This window comes from Chlorocebus sabaeus, chromosome 10 (assembly GCF_047675955.1).
Source record: "Chlorocebus sabaeus isolate Y175 chromosome 10, mChlSab1.0.hap1, whole genome shotgun sequence".
NCBI lineage: Eukaryota > Metazoa > Chordata > Mammalia > Primates > Cercopithecidae > Chlorocebus > Chlorocebus sabaeus.
The window spans coordinates 3,806,296-3,827,162 of NC_132913.1; the positions used below are offsets into that span (position 1 = coordinate 3,806,296).

At 48.0% G+C, this 20,867-nt stretch overlaps 1 protein-coding gene across 1 annotated transcript in view; it reads right to left on the minus strand.

Moving 5' to 3' along the window:
* MYO7B (myosin VIIB) overlaps positions 1-20,867 on the minus strand; it is a 104,708-nt gene that overhangs the window by 65,588 nt on the left and 18,253 nt on the right. The window contains exons 2-6 of the mRNA XM_037988124.2: positions 13,664-13,704; positions 9,220-9,333; positions 8,065-8,217; positions 6,656-6,840; positions 3,663-3,784 (exon numbers count right to left, since the gene is read on the minus strand). Coding sequence (XP_037844052.2) covers positions 3,663-3,784; positions 6,656-6,840; positions 8,065-8,217; positions 9,220-9,333; positions 13,664-13,681 — 592 coding nt within the window. The 5' untranslated portion in view covers positions 13,682-13,704. The remainder of the gene's footprint in view (positions 1-3,662; positions 3,785-6,655; positions 6,841-8,064; positions 8,218-9,219; positions 9,334-13,663; positions 13,705-20,867) is intronic.

The following is a 20,867-nucleotide window of genomic DNA, read 5'->3' on the forward strand; positions in this document are numbered from 1 at the left end:
AGGAGGAAAGCAGTGGAAGGTAGACAGAACTAGTTAGTAGGTAGGGCCAGGTGGCACAGAGCCTTGAATGCCAGTCTCAGAAGTTGGGCAATCATTCTGTGATTGGGGAAGCAGTAAAGCTTCTGAGAGAGTGTGGGAGCAGATTCACAGCTTAGAAAGATGGCTCAGGCTGCAGGGCTGAGGCTGATATGGAGAGGCCAAGCTGGCATGGGGACTGGCAACAGCGTGTCAAGGCCAGGACACATGGAGGCAGTCAGATCAGGAGGCAGCACGTTCCAAAGTGTTTTTGTAAAGCTGTTTCTGCAAGCTCTTCTGATGTGATCCACAGTAAGAAAGGTATTTTGCATTACATGCTAGTATATACACATGCCCGCCTGCACACACACAGTTAGAACAAAATACTCAGTACTAGTTCTTACAAAGAGTGATGTGCTGGGATGTTCTATGCTATGATACTTGATTTGTTCTAGAACTGATTTTATGGCCCATTAATGGTTAGGATGCAGTTTTAGAATACCAGCATCCAGCGTAGTCCCATGAAACAGAGGAAGACGGTTCCTTGGGGAAGTAGATTTAAGAAACACAGCACCCTGTCTCTCTTTCTCAAGGAATCTCAGTGCACGGCAGAGCCTCTGAGAAGTGCCACAGTTATGAAACCCATTTAGCTTATTGAGCCCAGTGTGGCCATCATGGGGGTGACTGGCTGGGTGTCTCTTCGAGAAAGAATCTGATGCAGGCAGGTTTTTTTGTTTTTTTTTTTGTACTAACTGACAGGCCGATCTGAAAATGTACTATATATGGAAAGGTAAATGATCTAGAATAGCCAAGTTTGAAAAAGAATAACAAAATTGGAGGGCACGTGCTCTCTGCTTGCACCGCTTCCTATAAGGCTACAGAAATCAAGACACTGGAGCACTGGTGAAAAGATAGACAGAGAGAGGAACTGAAGAGAATAGAGAATCCAGGAACAGTCCCTTACACGGATGGTCAATTGATTTTAGACAGGGGTGCAAAGGTAAGTCGATAGAGAAAAAATAGTCTTTTTGACAAATAGGACTAAAACAATAGAGTATCTACATGCAAAATCAAAAAAAAGAGAGAAAGAGAAAAAGAAAGGAAGGAAGGAGAAAAGAAGGTGAGAAAGAAAGAAGGAAGGAAAGACAGAAAAGTCTTTTTTTCTTTTATCTTTTGAGACAGTCTCACTCTGTCGCCCAGGCTAGAGTGCAGTGGTGCGATCTCGGCTCCCTGCAAACTTTGCCTCCTGGGTTCAAGCGATTCTCCTGCCGCAGCCTCCCGAGTAGCTGGGATTACAGGTGCACGCCACCATACTCAGCTAATTTTTGTATTTTTAGTAGAGACGGGGTTTCCCCATGTTGGCCAGGCTGGTCTTGAACTCCTGACCTCAAGCAATCTGACTGCCTCAGCCTCCCAAAGTTCTGGGATTACTGGTGTAAGCCATCATGCCCAGCCAAAAGTCTTTTTTTCTGTGCTGTATACCTTGCACCATAGAAAAATACTGGATCACAAATGTAAATCATGAACTGGATCATCAACCTAAATATAAGATCTAAAACTACAAAACATATAGGAAAAACATAGGAGAAAATCTCTGGGTTAGGCAAAGATTTCTTAGATACAACACAAAAAAACATGACCCATAGGAGAAAAAAAAGGACAAATTGAACTTTAAAAATTTAAAACTTCTGCCCTGCAAAAGACACTGTCTAGAGAATGAAAAGATAGGCCACAAACTTGGACACAATGTAAGATGTAACACCTACCTTAGAAAGGACTTGTATCCAGAACACATAAAGAACTCTTAAAACTCACCAGTGGCCAGGTACAGTGGCTCACACCTATAATCCCAGCACTTTGGGAGGCCGAGGCGGGCAGATCACCTGAGGTCGGGAGTTCAAGACCAGCCTGACTAACATGGAGAAACCCTGTCTCTACTAAAAATACAAAATTAGCCGGGGTGGTGGCGCATGCCTGTAATCCCAGCTACTCGGAAGGCTGAGACAGGAGAATTGCTTGAACCCGGCAGGTGGAGGTTGCAGTGAGCTGAGATTATGCTATTGTGTTCCAGCCTGGGCAACAAGAGCAAAACTCTGTCTCAAAAAAACAAAAAACAAGCAAAAATAACTCCTTAGTAAGGGAATAGACCAATTAAAGAATAAGAAAGAATAGGCAAAATATTTGAACCAACACTTCACTCGAGCAGATATACAGAGGGAGGTAAGCATGTGGACAGATGCTAACATCCTTCGTCGTCAGGGCCATGGGAGTTACAAGCGTGCTCCACACATGTCAGAAGGCAGACCATGTCCTTCACCGTGCCAGGTGCTGGTGGGGTCACAGGACAACCAGAATGTTCCTGCTCTGCTCGTGAGAGAGCAAAATGCTGCGACCACTTTGGAAAACATTTCGGAAGTTTCTGACAAAGTAAAATGGCTCACTTGCCTTTTGAGCCAACAATTTCACTCCTGCATATTTATCCAAGGGAAAGACCTATGTGCACCCAAAAACCTGTATGTGCATGTTTATAGAGGTTTTCTTCCTAGTAACTGAAAATGATAGACAACCCAGATGTCCTAAACGGGTGGAGAAGCTGTGGTACCTCCACGCAGTGGAATTCAACTCAGCATTAAAAAGGAATGAATCGCTGATGCAGGCGGCAACAAGGAAGAATCCCAAATAGCCAAGGTAACCAGACACAAAAGGCTACAAACCCTGTGATTTTACTTCTATGACATTCTGGAAAAGACAAAACTGTGAAGGGAGGCAGGGGACAGACAAATCCGCAGTTGCCAGGGGAGGGGTCCGGAAGACGGGGTGACTACGAAGGGGCGTGAGGGAAGATCTGGGGGGGTGATGGGAACATTCTATTTCATGATGATGATGGGAGCCATAGGCCTGTATGCGTTTGTCAAAACTCACGAAACTGTACGTGAAAAAGGTGAATATTTACTATATGTACAGCAAACTTCAATTGTAAAGAAACGAGAGAGACAGCAGCCAACAGCCTTGGGGCCGAGGCCACAGGCTTCCGGGCAGCCCTAACAAGACTGAGGCCGGGTCACCTGGGCGAAGGCAGGAGGCTTCTAAGGAGGAGTTTGCTCCAGAGCCCCCTGCTGGGTTGGCCAAGACTTAGATCTGCATCACAGCATGAGCCGCTCCCGACCCAAGCTGCTTCCTCTCCTTTTCCGGTTCCTAAGGGTCTGAGCAGCATCCAAGTTTGAAGACTCATCCTGCCCACTCCTGCTTCCTCCCACCTTGTCTTCCGCAGGTTTACCCCTCGAGAAACCTGTTGCAGTCCTCACCCTGGCCCAGCAACTGCTTTCCAGTTCAGTTCCAGCAACCGAACACACACATCTAGCATTTCCCAAATTGATTTGATCTTGGATCCCTTTTTAAAAATAATACTCCTTACAATTCCGTGGAAAACACACCTGTTGAAAGTTTATTAAGTCCTCAGTCTTTCCCCTTTGTGCTGCCTGGCCCCCCTATGCCTACCATGCACCCCACCCTTGTGTTTTGTGTCCCGAGGGTCTGGAGGAGTTGCTGAAGGTTTGTGGCCTATCCTGTCCCTCCCCATGGTCCCACCTGACAGGAAGGCTCTCATGGGGCTGGGGGAGAAGGATGGGTCCCAGAGTGATGCTTACCCTCCAGGATAGGGTTGGCTTCCAGGACCTGCTGCTCAATCCACGAATGCTGGCCACTGACGGTGGCCATGAACTGCAGGATGAGCTTGGTGGTCTCCGTCTTGCCAGCCCCAGACTCGCCACTGCAAAAAGGGTGTGCAGGGACATGAGACCACACAACAACTATTTTTTTCAACACCTCTCAATTCTCCTACAAACCCCAATCCTGCTTTCTGAGCCAGTCTGACAAGGATGGCCTCTCCCCTGCAGATATCCCACTGCCTTGAAGCCCTGAAGTCCCCTGTGGGTCTCAGGCTGCCTGTGTTGTACACGCTATTGTGTTTGTCTTTTCTTCTCTGCTTGGCTGCAAGCTCCTTGGCACACTCGGATCTGATTCATTCCAGGGTCAGCACCACAGTGCCCAGGACATACAGAAGGCTGAGTGAGATGACTCAATGTCTTCCTAATGAAAGCGTGGCCCACAGGCCAGCAGCAGGCTCAGAATGCAGATGCCCAGGTCACACAGGCTCTGTCTATCAGAATCTGCATTTTCACAGGATCCCCAGAGGATTCCTACACTTTAGATTTTGCATAACAGACTCCCACAGTCCCATTATCCAGCTTCAACTCCTGGCCGATTTTGTTTCCCCTCCTGTACTATTTTAAAGCAAATCCCAGATATTGCTTCATCTGAAAATATTACCTTTTTTTTTTTTTGAGATGGAGTCTCACTCTATCTCCCAGGCTGGAGTACAGTGGCATGATTTAGGCTCACTGCAACCTCCACCTCCGGGGTTCAAGTGATTCTCATGCCTTAGCCTCCCAAGTAGCTGGGATTACTGGTGCCTGCCACCACGCCCAGGTAATTTTTATATTTTTAGTAGAGATAAGGTTTCACCGTCTGTACCAGGCTGGTCTGAAACTCCTGACCTCAGCTGATCTGCCCGCTTCAGCCTCCCAGAGTGCTAGGATTACAGGCATAAGCCACCATGCTTGGCCTGAAAATATTGTCTTTTTTTTTTTTTAATTTGAGACGGAGTCTGGCTGTTGTTGGCCTGGGCTGGAGTGCAATGGCACCATCCTGGCTAACTGCAACCTCTGCTCCCTCCAGTTCCAGCAATTCTCCTGCCTCAGCCTCCCAAGTGGCTGAGATTACAGGCGCTGGCCACCACGCCCAGCTAATTTTTATATTTTTAGTAGAGATGGGGTTTCACCATGTTGGCCAGGCTGGTCTTGAACTCCTGACCTCAGGTGATCCACCTGCCTCAGCCTCCCAAAGTGCTGGGATTACAGGCGTGAGCTACCGCACCCGGCCAAAATATTACCTTTTTAAAAAAGTTCTGATCAAAATGCCTACAATCACTATGCCAGCAAAGCACAGTGAGATCAACAAACCTCCAGTGATAGCTGTGGACTCCCCTGAGTGCCTGTCAAGTGCCAGGCGTGTTTGTAAACAAGCTCATCAAATAACCTGCCACTGTAGAGACACGGCTTAAGGGGACTTGCCCACAGCCCTGGGGGAGGAAAGGGCACGAGGAGAATGCAATTTGACTCAAAGTGACAAGTGACGTTCTGCTCACTACAAGGAACCAAACATCAGGTGGCTCTTTCCTCTCCTTGCTCACACTTGGCCAGCCCCGCCAGCCTCCAGGGGGAGCCACCCTGTCAGCTCCCGGCCAGCCAGCCCACGGCCCAGCTCTGCCAAGGGGCTTCTGGCCCTGACTCCGGGGGCAGGTTGGGAGTTCCAGCTCTCCCCCAGGGCACCTGTCTGCTGTCTTCTCCAGAGCCCTGGGTTTGAATTCCCCACTTCACCGCTGTGTGCCGGTGGAACAGGATCTCGGCCCCTCTGACTGCAGGTCTCTCCAGCAGTAACATGGGGCCATATCAGGGGAATGAGAGCATCTCCTTCAGAGGGTTGCCGAGGACATGAAATGTGATCACCTGTGCCTTAGGACTTCATTCTGGTCTCCGTTCAACAACCCTCCTCAGAGAGGCCGTGCCTGGCCTGCCCCCTACCTAACGTAGAGGCTGACATCTCCGTTTCCTCTCCCCTGCCGTGTTTTACTTCAAAGCTGTTGGGACCTGCATAAAAATGCACTTATTTGTTGCCTGTCTGTCTCTGCTTCTAGAATGTAAACTCCCTGAAGAAGGGATTCTGGTCCCTTTTGTTAGCTGCTGCCTCCCCATGTTAGGACAGTGGGTGGCACACAGTTGGGGCATGACCAAACCTCAAATGATTGAATGAAGGAAGGAATGAATGAGCGACTCTACTGGAGCACCAAGCAAGGTGCCTGGGAGCCAAATTCCCACTCCACCTCCCGTTCCCTTGAACACTCCTCCTCCCGACACCAGGAGGGTCTGTGGTCACTGGTAGAGAGGCCAGGCCAGGCAGGGAGTCTCTGAAGCAGCCAGGACCTGGACTGGAGGGGACACTTTCCTTCTGGTCCCCTGGTGACCTGAGAGCTGCCCCCTGGAGCTGCTGCTCCTCCGTCCTCACCTGGCGCCTGCCCTGAGATTTTTTTGCGTGGGTCCTCAGCTGTTGAACTCCTGCATCTTCAAGTGCCTAACCTGGGTCCTGTATCTTTTTCTTTTTTTATTTTTACAGAGATAGGGTCTCGCTATGTTGTCCAGGCTGGTCTCAAATTCCCAGCCTCAGGGAATCCTCCTGCTTTGACCTCCCAAGTCACTGGGATTATAGGCATGAGCTACCATGCCCGACCCCTGGGGCCCATTTCTAAAGGAACCCAGCCCAACTTCCTTCCTTGACTCAGTAAACCGTTATTAGAGGCTGGGCAGTCCAGTCCCTGGTGACACAATGAAAGCCTAGGTTCTGAAGGAAGGAAGCTTTGGAGGAACTGCTCAGGGTGCCGGGTAGCTGGGGCCGTTGTGTGCTGTGGAGAAGGGTGTGTGCCATGGAGTAGGGAGATCTCCTGCCTTGCCCACCTTGGCAGGCATGCTGGTGGGGAGCAGTTCAGGGAGATGCCTGGAGGCGGTGCCTGACCCCCCTGCCTCACCTGATGATGCAGCACTGGTCCCTCTTGTTCCTCTTCATGTTGAAGTAGCAGTTATTGGCAATGGCAAAGACGTGCGGCGGCAGCTCGCCCATGTGGCGGCTATAGTAGAGCTGTACCTGCTCCAGGGTATAGAGCGGCAGCACCTGGAACGGGTTCACGGCCACCAGGATGGAGCCTGTGTACGTCTGGGAAGGGAGCAGGTGGTCAGTGCCCTCTGCCCCTGGCAGAGATACTCGGCCTTGGCCCTGCCCTCAGGGAGTTATCAGGGCTGCTGACTTTGGTGGGGAAGTAGAGTCTGATTCTGGGCCAGGGAGATAAGACATTCGGCTGTGCAGGTCCCTCCTATGGGAAGACGAGATGTCCACCAGGAAGGTGAGCTCCCGGGGGACGTATTTCCAGGAAGATCAAATGTTCACTGTACCTTGCCTGGTACTTAGAAGGGGCTCGATAAAAATGGACTAAGTGTGAACTGGGTTTTCACGTGCATCCCGCAGGGGCTTTCATAGAGGCTGGTCAACAAGTGGCCCTCACGGAGCCCAACCAATATTCTGTGTGCTCCTGGGACCTCCGCCCTGGATCAGCTGCCCATCTGGAGCCCCCACCTGGCCCCACTGCCCCTCAGTGGGTGGGGCAGGCAGAGTCTGCGCAATACGCCACACGACCATGGCATCCTGGTTTTCACTTTAGGAAAGGAGAGGACGTGCCCTCTGGCTTCAGGCTGTGCCACCAGATGAGGAGTGCAGGCACAAGCCCTTTGGAAGCACAAGCTGCTTCCTCTGAACAGCCCAGAAGGGCCGGTCAGAACCAAGCTAGCCACCCCTCCAACCAGAGAGGCCCCGGCAGGCAGTGGCTTCTGCAGGCCACACATACTTAGGCCGAGCTGGTGTCGGTTTGGAAATACCACCTCCCCTGGAAAAATCTGCATTGGAACCAGGATGAGAGCTTCAGGCTGGGGTGAACCTCCATCCAGGCCAGGTTTGCGGGGAGAGCCCACATGCACCCCCATGGCCCCCTCGTCTGGTGAATCAGGATCTTGGGATCCTGGCTGTCATGGGACTCACTCTTGGGAGGCCAGGAGCTCTCAGTCTGGTGACCCTGTCTCTACAACATGCTTGGGATGGAGAGGGCAGAGGACAATGGCCACCTGATGGCCATCTGCAGCCCTCACCGAGCACGGACTGTGCCAGGCACTGTGCTGTCACTCTATGCAGCGGCTTCCTCCCCTCCAGGGTGGGATCGCCCTGTTTGGGACTGGGCAGCAGAGATTGGGAAAAGTTAGGCACCTCGCCCACCTCCCCCAGTGAGGGCATGGGGGGGCAGTGCCCCCCGTGCATCATTTTCTTCTCCCTGTCCAGGAGGTCGGCACCTGTGAGGGGCTCCCCTGTGGACACAGGGCTGGGGAGACTCACGTAGATCTTGTGCTGCTGGTAGCGGATCAGGAGGTTGTGCACCATGCCCGCCTCGTTCAGGTCCCCCAAGCGGATCATGTCGTCCACACCCTGGACTGAGTTGGGGTGCATGGGGCTGAGGACACCAAAGTCCTCTGCTCGGATCCAGTGTTCCTGGAACGACGGGTGCAGACTCCCCTGAGGCGTGGCCTCCATCCCCGTGGCCAGCCTGCCACACCCTCCCCTCCAAGTTCTCAGCAGCAAAGTGGCCTTCGGGGTCACAGATCAGCTGACCTGGGGCGGTGGCCAGCCTCCGGCCAGGGTCAGTCTATGCCAAGGGTCAAGGGACTCCTGTCGCAGAATCAGGTCCATCTATGACTGGATCAGCATGGGTCTAGGGCCCAGGGTTAAGGCATAGCTGGAGCTAGGGCTGAATTTCAGACCAGGGACAAAGGAGCTTGTAGCCAGAAGTTAGATTTAGGGTCAGGTTGCAGCTGGGAGCCTTGCAGGTTGTTATAAGAGTGTGCAAGTGAAAGTTTAAAAAAAAAAAAAAAAAAACTACAGTGTTACACAAATAGAAGATACTGTTACTATTTTACTGACTTCCATCATCTGGATCTCGCAGCCTAGAAACTTTTCTTTGGAGGCTAAGGCTGCAGCACCCAGCTGAGCAGCGAGGACAATCTGAGAAGGTAAGTGACCGGCTGGACATTCCATGGCAAGCCCTTCCCCGCTCACCACCTAGCTGGTCCTGACTCCTCTGGTGGACGAGCTGGTCACCCCTGTGCACTCCAGGTTGCTGGCCTCTCACTTGTGCGTTTTGCCACTTCCTGCCCCTCCACACACCTTCCTCACCCACCTTTCCCCCTTGCCAGTTTCATTTTGCAAACCGGCTTTCTGCCCCTCTGGTCCTTCCAGAGCCCCTTTCCCACTTCTCCACTTCCTGGTCCCCTAATTCTCTTCATTTCCCTGGACTGCAACTGTTGAAACGTTCCCCAGGACACAGAGGCCGTGTTCACCATGGCAGGACTCCACCGTGATCTGTCCTGCCACCCAGGTCCCCACTTGGCCTTGGAGCCCCTGGTGTTAGGGAGAGGCTCCACAGGGTGGGGAGGGCTCTGGGGCCCTGGATGTGGGGGCAGGCCGGGGCCCAGAGGAAAGCCCCAGAACACTGACCTTGCCCTCGTCATCTTCAACCAAGATCTTGCCTGGCTTTGTCTCTTTGATGATGCCTCCAATGGCCACGCCAGTCTTATGGGTGGAGGGAGGCTCCAGCCACACGTGGTCACCCTGGAGGGCAGACAGAAGACAGTGGTGTGATCCCCGCTCTCTCTTCCCCTCCCTGCTGGATACTTACCTCTCTTCAGGGCTTTGCCTTCCAGCCCAGAGTTCCCAAGGTGGCTGGAGCTTGTCTCTCCTTTCCTCTCCTCCCCTCTCCCCATTCCTCTCCCATCTCTCTTTCTCCCTTTCTCTCCTAGCCCCCGTTTCCTTTGATCGTGTGTCACCTGCCCTGCAGGTACCAAGCGCCTGTACAGCTTCTCTCCATGTCTTTGTCTAGTCTGGGACAGTAAGCTGACAAGAACAAGAGCTCCGGTCTCACCACAGAACCTCTCATAATGAAAAAGAAACTTGGCAACTATTTAGGAAGGTGGCGTGGCTGAGTGGTTAAAAGAGAAAGTGCTTCTCAAGCTTGATGATGGTAGCAAGAGTTGCATCTTCTCAGAAATCACCTGCAAGCAATAGGAGGATAAGAAACAGAAACAAACGCTAGGAGACACAGGAGGAAGTTGAAAAGGTGGCCCCAGCTGTAGATTCCAGAAAGAGAGAGCAAAGTTCAATTCTCCAAGGCAGCAGCCCATCCTGGCGTGCAAAAGCAGCATGACTTGCTGCAGCAGCAGGAGCACGGGCACAAGGTGGCAGTCGGAGCTTGCCTGGCCTGTCTCGGTTCTAAGAAACAGACCATATTTGCAGGTCTGCCATATTTGCAGGAAGCAGTCTCTCTGCGGGGTGGGAAAAGAGAAGCCTTGCCCCGTGAGAAGCTCTGCAGTACCCAGATCTATTGGGTGGGAGAAGCAATGACTAAAAACTCACATGTGAGATTTCTGCTAGCGTGCACTGTGGCACTGACCCCGCACGAACCTCCTTCTAATCCAAGAGAGCTCACCCCATCTGAAGAGAAGTAATCCAAAAGGAAGCAGCACAGGTCTGTGTTTGGAGGTACTGAAAGCCAAGAGGAGGAAGGGAGCAAATAACACTCATCAAAAGAGAAATAACTGCCACAGAGCCGTGGGAAGTTGTGACCGAGTATTTCACCATCATTTACAAAAACGGACCAAAGATTAGGTCAGAGGCAGAAAAGCCCAGGAATTAGATGGGGGAAAACTGAGAAAAAGGATGAGACGTGAGTTGGCAGAGCTGAATGAAAAAATGGAGGAAATGAAAGAAATGCGCGCCAGAATGAAAACAAAATTGGAAACCGCGGGAGAACATCCCCTGATTGGAAAAACATGGGAAGAATCATAAAAGGCAGAAAGGAGAAAAGTCAGCAAAATGATATAGAATTTTTTTTTAAATTAGAATTAGGGGCTGGGTGTCGTGGTTCACACCTGTAATCCCAGCACTTTGGGAGGCCAAGACAGGCCAGGAGTTTGAGAACAGCCTGGCCAACATGGAGAAACTCTGCTTCTACTAAAAAAATACAAAAATTGGCTGGGTGCGGTGGCTCATGCCTGTAATCCCAGCACTTTGGGAGGCCGAGGCGGGCGGATCACAAGGTCAGGAGTTCAAGACCAGCCTGGCCAATATAGTGAAACCCTATCTCCACTAAAAATACAAAAATTAGCCAGGTGTGGTGGCACACGCCTGTAGTCTCATCTACTCAGGAGGCTGAGGCAGGAGCATTGCTTGAACCCGGGAGGCGGAGCTTGCAGTGAGCCAGGATCGCACCCCTGCACTCCAGCATGGGCAATAGTGCAAGACTCCATCTCAAAAAAAAAAAAAAAGCTAGGCGTGGTGGTGGGCCCCTGTAATCCCAGCTAATCTGGAGGCTGACGCACGATATTGCTTGAATCTGGGAGGTGGAGGTTGCAGTGAGCTGTGATCGCACCACTGCACTCCAGCCTTGCTGACAGAGTGGGACTCTGTCAAAAAAGAACACACAAATAAAAAATAAAATAAAATAAAATTAGAGTTAGGAAGAAGATTGCTATAGAAGATGGGCAAAAATATAAATAAACCTCATTATATGGACTGAATTGTGTCCCTCCAGAATTCATATAGTGAAGCCCCAACTCCTGACATGACCATATTTGCAGATAAGGCCTTCGAGGAGGTAATTAAGGTTAAATAAGGTTCTAAGGGTGTGGTCCTAATCCAGCAGGACTGGTGTCCATAAAAAAGGAAAAGGCACCAGAGTGAGATGCACGCATACTCTCTCTCTCTCCCTGTCTCTCTCTCTCTCTCTGCTTTTCTCTCTCCCTCTCCTCACCCCACAGCACAGAAGAAAGGCTATGTGAAGAGATAAAATGAGAAGACAGCCATCTACAACCCTAAGGCACTTTGACCTTGGACTTCCAGCTTCCAGGACCGTGAGAACATAAATGTCTGTGGTTTAGGCCACCCAGGCTGTGACACCTTGTTACAGCAGTCCAAGCCCCGATGAAGTCAGGCAGACCTGGCTGGGTTCTAAACCCTATTCTGTATTCCAGGGGTTAGACGGCCTTGGGAAAGTCACTTCACAGCTCTGAACCTTAACTTCCTTATCTGTTGAAAGGGGCCTGCTTCACAGGGCTGCGGTGAAGATGGAGTGCCCTATGGCAGGGAGCCTGCCTAGTGTCCAGCACGGAGGGCACCACAGAGGACTCAACAACTGCATGGGCCCTCTGAAAGACTTATTCAGTAAAAAGATGACCACTCTGCACTTTGGGAGGCCGAGGTAGGCGGGCAGATCACCTGAGGTCAGGAGTTCGAGACAAGCCTGGCCAACGTGGTGAAATCCTGTCTCTACTAAAAATACAAAATTAACCGGGCGTGGTGGTGGGCGCCTGTAGTCCCAGCTACTTGGGAGGCTGAGGCGGGAGGATTGCTTGAACCTGGGAGGCCGAGGTTGCAGTGAGCAGAGAGACGACTCTCCTCTCAAAGACTTACAATGTCTGAAGACAGAGCGGGCCTGCAATTGTAATTGTGAGTAATAGGGCCCTGAGAGGTGTTTATCTAAACTCTGCTTGCCGTTAGTGGCATCCCCAGAGGGAGTTTGGCGTTGATGCATCCCACGGCGTATTCCTTTGTGAAATGCTTGGCTTTGTCTTAAAATCACACCATGCTCCAAGGTGCAGCCACGCTCTCAGGCTTGCAACTTAGTTACCAGAAGCCTCACAACCTGGCGTTTGAGACCACGCGTGTCCTCTCCACAGCCTAAAACAGCCTAAGCTCTATTCTGTGATTGAAAACAAGGAGCCAATCTTGGCTGTCCATTCTGTGAGTCTGATGCTGCCAGGCTTAGTGGCAGCGCCAGGGGCTCCTGCGTGGTGAAGGTCCTCCTCTCAGCAGTGTGCTCCAGCGGCCAGGAACGATGTCCTGTGTGGCTTTGCACTCAGGAGGAGAACATTTGGGGCATTTTCGTATCAAAGAGCACTTTGCAGCACTATCCTGCTCTCCTGGACTCTGCGGGGCATGGGGCAAGGGTGGAAATGTGGAGGGCAGGGAAGGATGCACAGGCTGGTTTGGGACCTCTGCTCTCTGGGCTCTCCAGCCTCTGAGCTCTCCACCCTTTATGCCCCGTGGCAGGGCAGGGCAGGGCAGTTCCCCAGGGTCTACGTTGATTCAACAGTAAATGCAAAACTCCTCTGCTTTCTTCCTATGGAGGAGCCATCCCTTGGCCACCGGAACACAGGAATATTTGTTGAGTGAAGGAAACACGATGCAGAGTCCAAAGTGGTGATTCAGACCTGGGTTTCAGTCCTACTCATGCCCACAGTTCCCCAGTTCCCTGTTTTCTCTGGGGGAGCTCCCTACAACTGCCACAGTGAGACAACTGGGAAATCCCTTCGTTGGCTGGGCAAGGTGGCTCACACCCAGCACTTTGGGAGGCCAAGGCGAGTGGATTGCTTTGAGCTCAGGAGTTCAAAACCAGCCTGGGCAACATGGTAAAGCCCCGTCCCTACAAAAAATACAAAAATTAGCTGGATGTGGTGGCATGCACCTGTGGTCCCAGCTACTCGGTAGGCTGAGGTTGGAGGATCACTTGAACCTGGGAGGCAGAGGTTGCCGTGAGCTGAAATCACGCCACTGCACTCTAGCCTGGGTGACAGAGTAAGAATCTGTCTGGAAAAAAAAAAGAAAAGAAAAGAAAAGAAATCCCTTTTGTCAAGACAAAGGCACATGTTAAGCCCTGCATGAAAGTGAGGGATAACTATACATAACTACATGTATTGCTGAGGCCAGTGGTTGGCCAAACTTGTTTTCTTTAGATGCGAGAATCTGTCGTGTTTCCTAAACTCACCTGTCTCTGGTATTTTCCTATAGGGTCTCATTGCCTTTCCTCTCTTTCCTTGTGAGTGATTCAACTTGGCCTTGAGTAACTTACACCAATAACCCCTAGATCAAATCATACAATTCTTACCAGCCTGAACTCCGACATCCTGAGTCAGCAGTTCCACACACCTGTATGGAGAGAGAAAGCAGAACGTCAGCTCCATGCGCACCCCCAATAGGAGCCCCTGGAGCACAGGAACTGGGCTTGTTCACCAACACTACCCTAAGGTCCCGGCATGGGACCTGGCTCAGAAACAATGCTGAATAAATGGATGAATGAGTCACAGTCCTGGCCCAAGTACAAGAGCTGTTCTCAGCTTCTTCAGTTTTTATTGCAGACATATTTCATACTCAGTCCTGGGCTTGATACAGGGAGTGGGTGGTTCCCTGTCACCCCGAAGCCCCAGTTTTATCTGGTCAGATATCCATGAAAACCAGTCATCATCACACATCCTGGGAAGTGCTCAGGTAAGCAGCCACTGGAGCTACAGACACAACTTTAAACCTCATAGCACTGCAGAATGTGCGTGTTCCCTCACTTTAGACATTGGGCTCAATGCAGGAAATGCCACGCAGTTAATTAGTAGCACAGCTGGGAATCAAACCCGGATCTGCCTCCCTTCAAACCTGTCCCCAGCACCTGGTGGTTCTAGAAGGAGCAGGCAGTCAGGCCCAAGTGGGCAGCCAGGTCCAGCAGGAGGAGGAGCGGGGAGCAGCCCACTTGTCCCATCTAAAGGAGGAAACCCTGAGTTACCCTGACTGAGTGCTGGCATTTTCCCCTTCCCTGTGCTGAGCAGCGCAAGGTGGGTACCAGGTCTATTGCTGAGTTCTTTAGCGGCGATTTGTGGGATTTGGGTGCACCCATCACCAGATAAATATACACGGAACCCAATTTGTAGTCTTTCATTCCTCACCCCCTTCCTTCCCTTTCCCCCGAGTCCCCAAAGCCCCTTGTATCATTCTTATGCCTTTGCATCCTCATAGCTTAGCTCCCACTTATAAGTGAGAACATACGATGTTTGGTTTTCCATTCCTGAGTTACTTCACTTAGAATAATGGTCTCCAATCCCATCCAGGTTGCTGTGAATGCCATTAATTCATTCCTTTTATGGCTGAGTAGTATTCCATCATACATATGTATGCCATATATATGATATATGTCTATATCGCTCTAGATATGATATATGTCTATATATATATATGATATATCGATATCATAGTTTCTTTATCCACTTGTTCATTGATAGGCATTTGGGCTGGTTCCACATTTTTGCAGTTGTGAATAGTGCTGCTATAAACATGTGTGTGCAAGTATCTTTTTCGAATAATGAGTTCTTTTCCTCTGGGTAGATATCCAGTAGTGGGATTGATGGATCAAATGGTAGTTCTACGTTTAGTTCTTTAAGGAATCTCCACACTGTTTTCCACAGTGGCTGTACTGGTTTACATTCCCACCAGCAGTGTAGAAGCATTCCCTTTTCACCACATCCATGCCAACATCTATCATTTTTTGATTTTTTGATTATGGCCACCCTTGCAGGAGTAAGGTGGTGTTGCGCTGCAGTTTTGATTTGTATTTCCCTGATCATCGGTGATGTTGAACATTTTTCCTTGTTTGTTGGACATTTGTATATCTTCTTTTGAGAACTGTCTATTCATAACCTTAGCCCACTTTTTGATGGGATTGTTTGTTTGTTTGTATTCTTGGTAATTTGTTTGAATTCCTTGTGGATTCTGGATATTAGTCCTTTGTCAGATGCGTAGTTTGTGAAGATTTTCTCCCACTCTGTGGGTTGTCTGTTTGCTCTGCTGACTGTTTATTTTGCTGTGCAAAAGTTCTTTAGTTTAAGTCCCACTTATTTATCTTTGTATTTGTTGCATTTGTTTTTGGGTTCTTGGTCATGAAATCTTTGCATAAGCCTATGTCTAGAAGGGTTTTTCTGATGTTATATTCTAGAATTTTTATAGTTTCAGGTCTTAGATTTAAGTCCTTGATCCATCTTGAGCTGATTTTTATATAAGGTGAGAGATGAGGATTCAGTTTCATTCTCCTACCTGTGGCTTTTCAATTATCCCAGCACCATTTGTTGAATAGGGTGTCATTTCCCCACTTTATGTTTTTGTTTGCTTTGTTGAAGATTGGTTGGCTGTAAACAGTTGGGTTTATTTCTGGGTTCTCCATTCTGTTCCATTGGTCTATATGACTATTTTTATACCAGTCTCACAAAAGGGGGAGAGAACTACATCAGGGGAACACCCCGTGGGACAAAAGGATCTGAATAGCAACCTTGAGTCCCAGAACTTCCCTCTGACATAGCCTACCCAAATGAGAAGGAACCAGAAAAGCAATTCTGGTAATATGACAAAATAAGGTTTTTTAATACCCCCAAAAAATCACACCAGCTCACCATCAATGGGTCCAAACCAAGAAGAAACCCCTGACTTACTTGAAAAAGAATTCAGAAGGTCAATTATTAAGCTAATCAAGGAGGCACCAGAGAAAGGTGAAGTCCAATTTAAGGAAATCAAGAAAATGATACAAGAAATGAGGGGAGAAATCTTCAGTGAAACAGAGAGTGTAGACAAAAAACAATTGCAACTTCAGGAAACAAGGGACACACTTAGAGAAATGCGAAATGTTCTGGAAAGTCTTAGCAATAGAATCAAACAAGCAGAAGAAAGAACTGCAGAGTTTGAAGACAAGCTCTGAATTAACCCAATTCAGAATTAGCCCAATTCAACAAAGACAAAGAAAAAAGAATTTTAAAAAATGAACAAAGCCTCCAAGAAGTTTGGGATTATGTAAAACAACCAAACCTAAGAATAATTTGCATTCCTGAGGAAGATGAGAAATCTAAAAGTTTGGAAAACATTTTTTGGGGAAGAATCAAGGAAAACCTCCCTGGCCTTGCTAGAGGCCTAAACATCCAAATACAAGAAAGAACACCTGGGAAATTCATCACATAAAGATCATCATCTAGGCACATTGTCATCTGGTTATCTAAAGTCAAGACAAAGGAAAGTATCTTACGAGCTGTGAGGCAGGCCGGGCGCGGTGGCTCAAGCCTGTAATCCCAGCACTTTGGGAGGCCGAGACGGGCGGATCACGAGGTCAGGAGATTGAGATCATCCTGGCTAACACGGTGAAACCCCATCTCTACTAAAACAATACAGAAAAACTAGCCGGGCGAGGTGGCCTGTAGTCGCAGCTACTCAGGAGGCTGAGGCAGGAGAATGGTGTAAACCCGGGAGGCGGAGCTTGCAGTGAGCTGAGATCTGGCCACTGTACTCCAGCCTGGGCGACAGAGTGAAACTTCGCCTCAAAAAAAAAAAAAAAAAAAAAAAAAAAGAGCTGTGAGGCAAAAGCACCAGGTAACTTATAAAGGAAAACCTATCAGATTAACAGCAGATTTCTCAGTAGAAACACTACAAGCTAGAAGGGATTGGGACCCTATCTTCAGTCTCCTTAAACAAAACAATCATCAGCCAAGAATTTTGTATCCAGCAAAACTAAGCTTCATAAATGAAGAAAAGATAGTCTTTTTCAGACAAACAAATGCTGAGAGAATTTGCCACTACCAAGCCAGCACTACAAGAACTGCTAAAAAAGCTCTAAATCTTGAAACAAATCCTGGAAACACATCAAAACAGAGCCTCTTTAAAGCATGAATCTCACAGGACCTATAAAACAAAAATACAATTAAAAGGTATACAGGCAACAAATAGCATGATGAATGGAATAGTACCTCACATTTCAATACTAATGTTGAATGTAAATGGACTAAATGTGCCACTTAAAAGATACAGAATGGCAGAATGGATAAGAATTCACCAACCGAGCATCTGCTGCCTTCAGGAAAATCACCTGACTCACATAAACTTAAAGTAAAGGGGTGGAAAAAGACATTCTATGTAAATGGACACCAAATGTGAGCAGGAGTAGCTATTCTTATATCAGACAAAACAAACTTTAACGCAACGACAGTTAAAAAAGACAAAGAGGGATATTATATAATGGTAATAGGCCTTGTCCAATAGGAAAATATCACAATCCTAAATGTATATGCACCTAACACTGGAGCTCCCAAATTCATGAAACAATTACTACTAGACCTAAGAAATGAGATAGACAGCAACACAATAATAGTGGGGGACTTCAATACGCCACTGACAAGCACTAGACAGGTAATCAAGACAGAAGTCAACAACAACAACAAAAAAAACAATGGATTTAAACTATACCCTGGAACAAATGGACTTAACAGGTATTTACGAACATTCTACCCAACAACCACAGTATGTACATTCTATTCCTCAGTGTATGGAACTTTCTCCAAGATAGACCATATGATAAGCCACAAAACAAGTCTCAACAAATTTAAGAAAATCGAAATTATATCAGGAACTCTCTCAGACCACAGTGGAATAAACCTGGAAGTCAATTCCAAAAGGAACCTCCAAAACCATGCAAATACATGGAAATGAAATAACTGGCTCCTGAATGATCATTGGGTCAACCATGAAATCAAGATAGAAATTTAAAAATTCTTCAAACCAAGCGATAATAGTGACACAACCTATCAAAACCTCTGGGATACAGCAAAGGTAATGCTAAGAGGAAAGTTTATAGCCTTAAATACCTACATCAAAAAATCTGAAAGAGCACACATCTAAGGTCACATCTCAAGGAACTGGAGAAACAAGAACAAACCAAACCCAAACCCAGCAGAAGAAAGGAAATAACCAAGATCAGAGCAGAACTAAATGAAATTGAAACAACAACAACAACAAAACCCACAAAAGATAAATGAAACAAAAAGCTGGTTCTTTGAAAAGATAAATAAAATTGATAGACCATTAGCAAGATTAACCAAGAAGAGAAAAGATCAAAATAAGATCAATTAGATGGCCGGGTGCAGTGGCTCACACCTGTAATCCCAGCACTTTGGGAGGCCAAGGCAAGGGGGGGTCACGAGGTCGGGAGTTCAAGACCAGCCTGGCCAAGATGGTGAAACTCCATCTCTACTAAAAATACAAAAAATTAGCCAGGCATGGTGGTGGACACCTGTAATCCCAGCTACTTGGGAGGCTGAGGCAGGAGAATTGCTTGAACCCGGGAGGCAGAGGTTGTGGTGAGCTGAGATTACGCCATTGCACTCCAGCCTGGGCAACAAGAGTGAAACTCCATCTCAAAATAAATAAATAAAAATAATAAATAAATAAATGTGATACACCACATAAATCGAATTAAAAACAAAAGCTACATGAACATCTCAATAGATGCAGAAAAAGCATTTGACAAAATCCAGCATCCGTTTATGATGAAAACTCTTAGCAAAATCAGCATACAAGGGACATACCTTAATGTAATAAAAGCCATCTATGGCAAACCAACAGCCAACATAATACCGATTGGGGAAAAGATGAAAGCATTCCCTCTGAGAACACAAACAAGACAAGGATGCCCACTCTCACCACTCCTCTTCAACATAGTACTGGAAGCCCCAGCCAGAGCAATCAGATAAGAGAAAGAAATAAAGTGCATCCAAATCAGTAAAGAGGAAGTCAAACTGTTGCTGTTTGCTAACGATATGATTGTATACCTAGAAAACCCTAAAGATTCCTCCAAAAAGCTCCTAGAACTGGTAAATGAATTCAACAAAGTTTCAGGATACAAAATTAACATACACAAATCAGTAGCTCTGCTACACACCAAAAGTGACCAAGCTGAGAATCAAATCAAGAACTCAACTTCTTTCACAATAGCTGCAAAAAAATAAAATAAAATACTTAGGTGTATACCTAACCAAGGAAGTGAAAGGCCTCTACAAGGAAAACTATAAAACATTGCTGAGAGAAATCATAGACAACACAAACAAATGGAAACACATCCCATGCTCATGGATGAGTAGAATCAACATTGTGAAAATGACCATACTGCCAAAAGCAATTTACAAATTCAAGGCAATTCCCATCAAAATACCACCATCATTCTTCTCAGAACCAGAAAAAACAATCGTAAAATTCATATGGAACCAAAAAAGAGCCCACATAGCCAAAGCAAGACTAAACAAAAAGAACAAATCTGGAGGTATCTCATTACCTGAATTCAAACTATCCTATAAGGCCATAGCCATCAGTCAATACTTGTCCAGCGAAAGAGCAGATGAAGGCCTTGGAGAGGATGTGACTTTGACAATGGCTTTGATGGATGAGTGAGGATGCACAGCGGCGGAGGCAGCTCTGAGAAGAAATGCTTCTGTCCCTGTTTTACAGGTGAGAAAATTGAGGCTGAGAAATGCTGAGACTTTGCAGAGGCTATGCAGCTAGTAAGCAAAGAAGGGGAATTTTCTCCCCAGCTCCAAAATCCCTCCTCTTTGCCCCACATCCTCTGCTTTGGGATTGTTTAAGAACCTGTATAAAAAATGCAGAGAATGCCTGTTACGTAACTGAATCCCGGCTCCCAGACAGCTCTTTCAGAGGGTGGCAGGTGGGAAAAGACACAGGGGGAATTGCCCTGCCTCTGGCTACCTGTTGTTGCTTCCAGATTCTGGATTCTCCCTCCCATGTGGAAGTTTGAGGCCCACCCGTGGTCCTGAGCTGACTGGCCTTTAGCCCTCCTCCCCCGCACAGCATCTGACCTCCAGGCATGTCCCATTATTCCTCTCCAGACACCAGGATCTGCCTCACAAGAGCCCCCATGTTGGTCCTGCCACTCCCCACATGACCTGTCACATACCATAGACGTCCACTCCTCTGACCCCCAACCCTAGGGACCCCCACTCCATGGCTCGCCTGGTCTTCCCACAGCCCAGAACTGCTCCACTTCAGAAGCTGTGGCCTCCACCGCCCCTCCCCACCACGACCCGCCCTGGCCCCAGCTGGCTCCTGTGAGCAACTGGTTCTCATTCCATCATGACCCCTTGGTCCTTCCATGTCTCCTCCGTCTACCACCCCACCTCCTGGCTTCATTTCCATCCCCAATTAGCCTGGAAATCTTTTTGGAGTGAAAGTGGTCAGATCAACGCTTGTGAATGGAATACAAAAATAAAATACATATTGAAACACCCTCACTGTACCCCACACATATGTACAATTATTATGCATCAATTTAAAAAAAATTAAAAGGCCCAAAGAAAAGAAAATACAAGAAGCACACTTTTTTTTCTAAACGCCAACTTGAACCAGAAGGAAGCATATATGACATGGGCCCCTGTGGTCTGTCGCCCTGCTGAGAATACTGTGATTTCCCTTGAACTGATTCCTGAGCTCTCCTTGCAAAGTCCCTGCCT